This window comes from Phoenix dactylifera, chromosome 6, assembly GCF_051530095.1.
Source record: "Phoenix dactylifera cultivar Ajwa chromosome 6, Ajwa_hap1_PhDact_Kaust_v1.1, whole genome shotgun sequence".
Lineage (NCBI taxonomy): Eukaryota > Viridiplantae > Streptophyta > Magnoliopsida > Arecales > Arecaceae > Phoenix > Phoenix dactylifera.
Window position 1 is genome coordinate 272,510 of NC_143195.1, and position 4,823 is coordinate 277,332.

The 4,823-nt window shown below is 43.9% G+C and overlaps 1 protein-coding gene across 1 annotated transcript; it reads right to left on the reverse strand.

The window, feature by feature from the left end:
• Nucleotides 1–1,447: 1,447 nt before the first annotated feature.
• Nucleotides 1,448–1,945, reverse strand: LOC120110763 (uncharacterized). The gene has a single exon (XM_039126317.2). The coding sequence runs from the start codon at nt 1,943–1,945 to the stop codon at nt 1,448–1,450; it is 498 nt and encodes a 165-aa protein (XP_038982245.2).
• Nucleotides 1,946–4,823: the final 2,878 nt, after the last annotated feature.

Below are 4,823 nucleotides of genomic sequence, written 5' to 3' on the forward strand. Positions count from 1 at the left end.
TATGTTAAAACCTTATCTAAATCACTAACCCATATTAGCAATTTAGTGAGTAAATCAAAATTAACTTTACATGATTTACCCCTTTACGATAAAACTAATGCATTAAGTGTGATATTTAATGAACTTTATATATCTAGTTGGAAAAATCCAAAGAATAACAGCCAGATCAGCTCCAGATCGGTGGTGGAGCACTAGGCTCACTTAAGTACCAGCCTTTCTTAGGCACGTATGCCTTTTTGACAAGCTTTTCTTAGACACCGTTATTCAATGGATAAAATTTTACTAGATATTGTTCAATGTTAATGAAGAATTCAAGGCCTTTGGGCGACAAGATTTCATCATAAATATCATACTAATAACATTATTTCATCCCATCATTAACTTTGTATAATGATTTCCCTTTGGGGCCGGTTCATTATATATGATGCAACTATTCAATTTCATGAGATGATGATAAAAAGACTCTTTATTGATTAAATTAAACTAAAGCATTCTAAAATTTATGGGATGCTTTGGCTCGTCACCACAAATATGCAAAAATTTAATCATTTATATATCTTTTCCTACATAAAATGCTTTGGCTCGTCTCATGCATATATCATCCTTTTATCATGAAAAATATGAATAATTTAAACAATCATGTATCATCATAAGAAAGCATATAAATTGTTGATTTATGCAATAAATTTATTACATGGAGTAATACATAATTGTCAAAGTACTGTTCTGTAATGAAACTTTAGCAAAGGGACCACATAAAAATATTTTAGGACCCTTTTGATAATTCAACTTTCGGCTGGGGACGATATATGAATTTCAAAAGCCCCTTTTTCAGAATAACATATTGTCAGGGGTTTAACTGTAAAAGGCCCAATTTAAGCCAAAAGGATTCGGGTTTCGGGTTGCGGGGCGAAGCCCAATAACCCGAAACCTGTTAATCCCTTCACCTCTATTTTTTTTTTTAATTAACCGGATTCGGGTTGCGGGTTTAGAAAACCTGAAACCCAACACTATTCATCTTCCCCAAATGAAAAGAGGAGAAGGGGGCCAAAATCAGTGGCCCCTTCTCTCCTAAACGACGGCGGCGCAACCGCCACCGCCGGCCGTAGGCACGGCTGCAGGCCGCGGGGCGGCCACAAGGCGGGGCCGGAGGCCGGGGTCGGCCGCAGAGGCCGTGGGGTTCGACCGCAGCCCGCGGTTGCGGGCCGCAGGGGCGTCGGCCGGGCGCCGTGGCAGCGGCTGGCGCCGTTGGCAGCGGCCGGGGCCGCTTAGCGGCGGGCCGCAGGCCATGGCGGCCGAATCCTCCCTTTCCTCCGCCCGCGGTGGCCATGGCGGCCATGGGAGCCGCAGCCGCTGCGGGCTCGATAGGAATATGATGACTGGTACCGCCGACCTCTTTATGTTCTTTTTCCTTATGAGAGGTGAGATAAACACTCTCTAGCCTCTCTTATTTTATTCTCTGTTCTTCATCAACACACATGGCTAGAAGTTGATTCATAGTCCATTTTTCTGTATGTGTGTTGTATGAGATCTTAAATGGTGCATATTCCATAGGCAGAGAATTAAGAACAAAGTGTACAAGAAAAGTCTCTGACATGTCTACTTCCAATGATTTTAATTGGGCAGCGATGTCACGTAATTCCATAATGTGCTCGCGTATGCCACCATTATCATTATACTTCAAGGAAGCAAACCTTGATATTAAGGTGCTGGCTAGGGCTTTCTTTGAACTCACAAATTGCTCTTCTACTGCTGTTAAGAATTCTTTTGCAGTTTTGCAATCAGGAATTGAACCCCTTATCTTTATGGAGAAATGACTTTGTATGAGTAAAAGACTTAAGCGGTTTGACCGCTCCCACCTCTCATACAACTTTTTCTCCTCTGGCGTAGTTTCCTCTGTGGGGACAGGTGGCATGTCCTCACGAAGTGCCAGATCAATATCCATGCACCCTAAAGTAAATGTCAGTCTTTCTTTCCATTCCGAGAAATTTGAACCATTAAGTATTGGGATGCATGATGTGGATTGTTAAAAAACTGTCGGAAACAAAGCTGTAAAACATATGCTTACTATCAATATGCATGCTATAATTATGTTAAAACCTTATCTAAATCACTAACCCATATTAGCAATTTAGTGAGTAAATCAAAATTAACTTTACATGATTTACCCCTTTACGATAAAACTAATGCATTAAGTGTGATATTTAATGAACTTTATATATCTAGTTGGAAAAATCCAAAGAATAACAGCCAGATCAGCTCCAGATCGGTGGTGGAGCACTAGGCTCACTTAAGTACCAGCCTTTCTTAGGCACGTATGCCTTTTTGACAAGCTTTTCTTAGACACCGTTATTCAATGGATAAAATTTTACTAGATATTGTTCAATGTTAATGAAGAATTCAAGGCCTTTGGGCGACAAGATTTCATCATAAATATCATACTAATAACATTATTTCATCCCATCATTAACTTTGTATAATGATTTCCCTTTGGGGCCGGTTCATTATATATGATGCAACTATTCAATTTCATGAGATGATGATAAAAAGACTCTTTATTGATTAAATTAAACTAAAGCATTCTAAAATTTATGGGATGCTTTGGCTCGTCACCACAAATATGCAAAAATTTAATCATTTATATATCTTTTCCTACATAAAATGCTTTGGCTCGTCTCATGCATATATCATCCTTTTATCATGAAAAATATGAATAATTTAAACAATCATGTATCATCATAAGAAAACATATAAATTGTTGATTTATGCAATAAATTTATTACATGGAGTAATACATAATTGTCAAAGTACTGTTCTGTAATGAAACTTTAGCAAAGGGACCACATAAAAATATTTTAGGACCCTTTTGATAATTCAACTTTCGGCTGGGGACCATATATGAATTTCAAAAGCCCCTTTTTCAGAATAACATATTGTCAGGGGTTTAACTGTAAAAGGCCCAATTTAAGCCAAAAGGATTCGGGTTTCGGGTTGCGGGGCGAAGCCCAATAACCCAAAACCTGTTAATCCCTTCACCTCTATTTTTTTTTTAATTAACCGGATTCGGTTTGCGGGTTTAGAAAACTCGAAACCCAACACTATTCATCTTCCCCAAATGAAAAGAGGAGAAGGGGGCCAAAATCAGTGGCCCCTTCTCTCCTAAACGACGGCGGCGCAACCGCCATCGCCGGCCGTAGGCACGGCTGCAGGCCGCGGGGCGGCCACAAGGCGGGGCCGGAGGCCGGGGTTGGCCACGGGGTTCGGCCGCAGGGTGCGGCCGCAGCCCACGGTTGCGGGCCGCAGGGGCATCGGCCGGGCGCCGTGGCAGTGGCCAGGGCCGCTTAGCAGCGGGCCGCAGGCCATGGCGGCCGAATCCTCCCTTTCCTCCGCCCGCGGTGGCCATGGCGGCCACGGGGAGCCGCAGCCGCTACGGGCTCACCGGGACGGCGGGCCGCAGTGGTTGCCGGGGAGTCGGGCCGCTGGACAGTGGCCCTGTTGGCCACCAGTTGGACGGGGAGGGCCGCGACCGAGACCCGCCGCAGCGGCGGCCATGGCAACGGCTCTCCCTTCCTTATTTTTCTTGAGTAAAAAATGGAAGAAGGGGAAAGATGGGAAGAGTTTAGTCCCACATCGGCCAGAGAAAAATCTTTCATATGTTTAAATAACATCGGGGTCTCCATCTTTCTCATCCAACAGATCAAACGGGTATGATTTATTTTGGAATCCAATCCACCTTCTCTGATACCATTGATGGAATGATTAACTTAATGAATTATAAATCATACCTTGATTCGCTAAATCCATCTTTAATTGGACTCTGATATGCGTGCGCAGCCGCGGTCAACCTAGATTTACTCTGATCTGAAAAGAGATTAGCGAGTGATCTTCTGGAGAGAGAGCTCTTAATATATGCTTTAGAGAAGGGGTCTAACAGGCTATTTATAGCCCTCTCCAGGGACCAAACGCTGCAGGTGGTTACACCCGTGAAGAGTCACCCCCAATCAAGGTAACCCTTCACTACTGTGAAAATACCTTAATGCCCTTGTGATTATCAGGATTTACGAAATTCAAGGGACACTTGTCAAACGTGGGTTCTAATTAAACGAGATCAGGGTTTAATTAAAACGGGATCCAACATAACCCGCATCCTTCTCGACTCGGCTTGTATGAGGAGACTCTACTGGCTGGGCTGAGACTTCTTTTTCACACCTTCTTTGTGCAACTGATGGGGTCCTACCGCCTTATTCCGACCCAACTGGTGTTGAACCTCTCCTTTGTGCCTCTGGCTCGGCTTTTTTCCATTTGGTGAAGTAATCCACCGCTACAAAAAGAAACTTGCATTGCCCGATTGCCGCTGGGAATAGTCTGAGGATGTCGATCTCCCACTGCGCGAACAAGCAAGGGGCACTGATGGGCATCAACGGTCACGCTGGTCATCATTGGATATTTGCGTGGCATTGCCACCAGTCACACCTCTTGACGAAGTCGGCAGCATTTTTGTGCAGGGTCGGCTGGTAGTAACCTTGCCTCAAAATCTTGTAGGCTAGAGATCGGCCCCCCAGATGATTGCCACGGATTCTCTCATGCACCTTCTGGAGTGCATTGTCCGCCTTGGTTGGGTAGAGACATTGGAGGAGCAATAGGGAGAATGACCTCATAATGGATGGTTTGTCACTTTATCCAACGGGCTTTGGCCCGGTCCACCAGTACTCTTTCGTCTTTCAAGAAATCATTATGGATGACATCGTAATGGATGGTCTGTCGCTTTATCCAACTAAGCTCAACAATGGTATTTAGCACAACCTTAGTGTTGCCCAGATAGA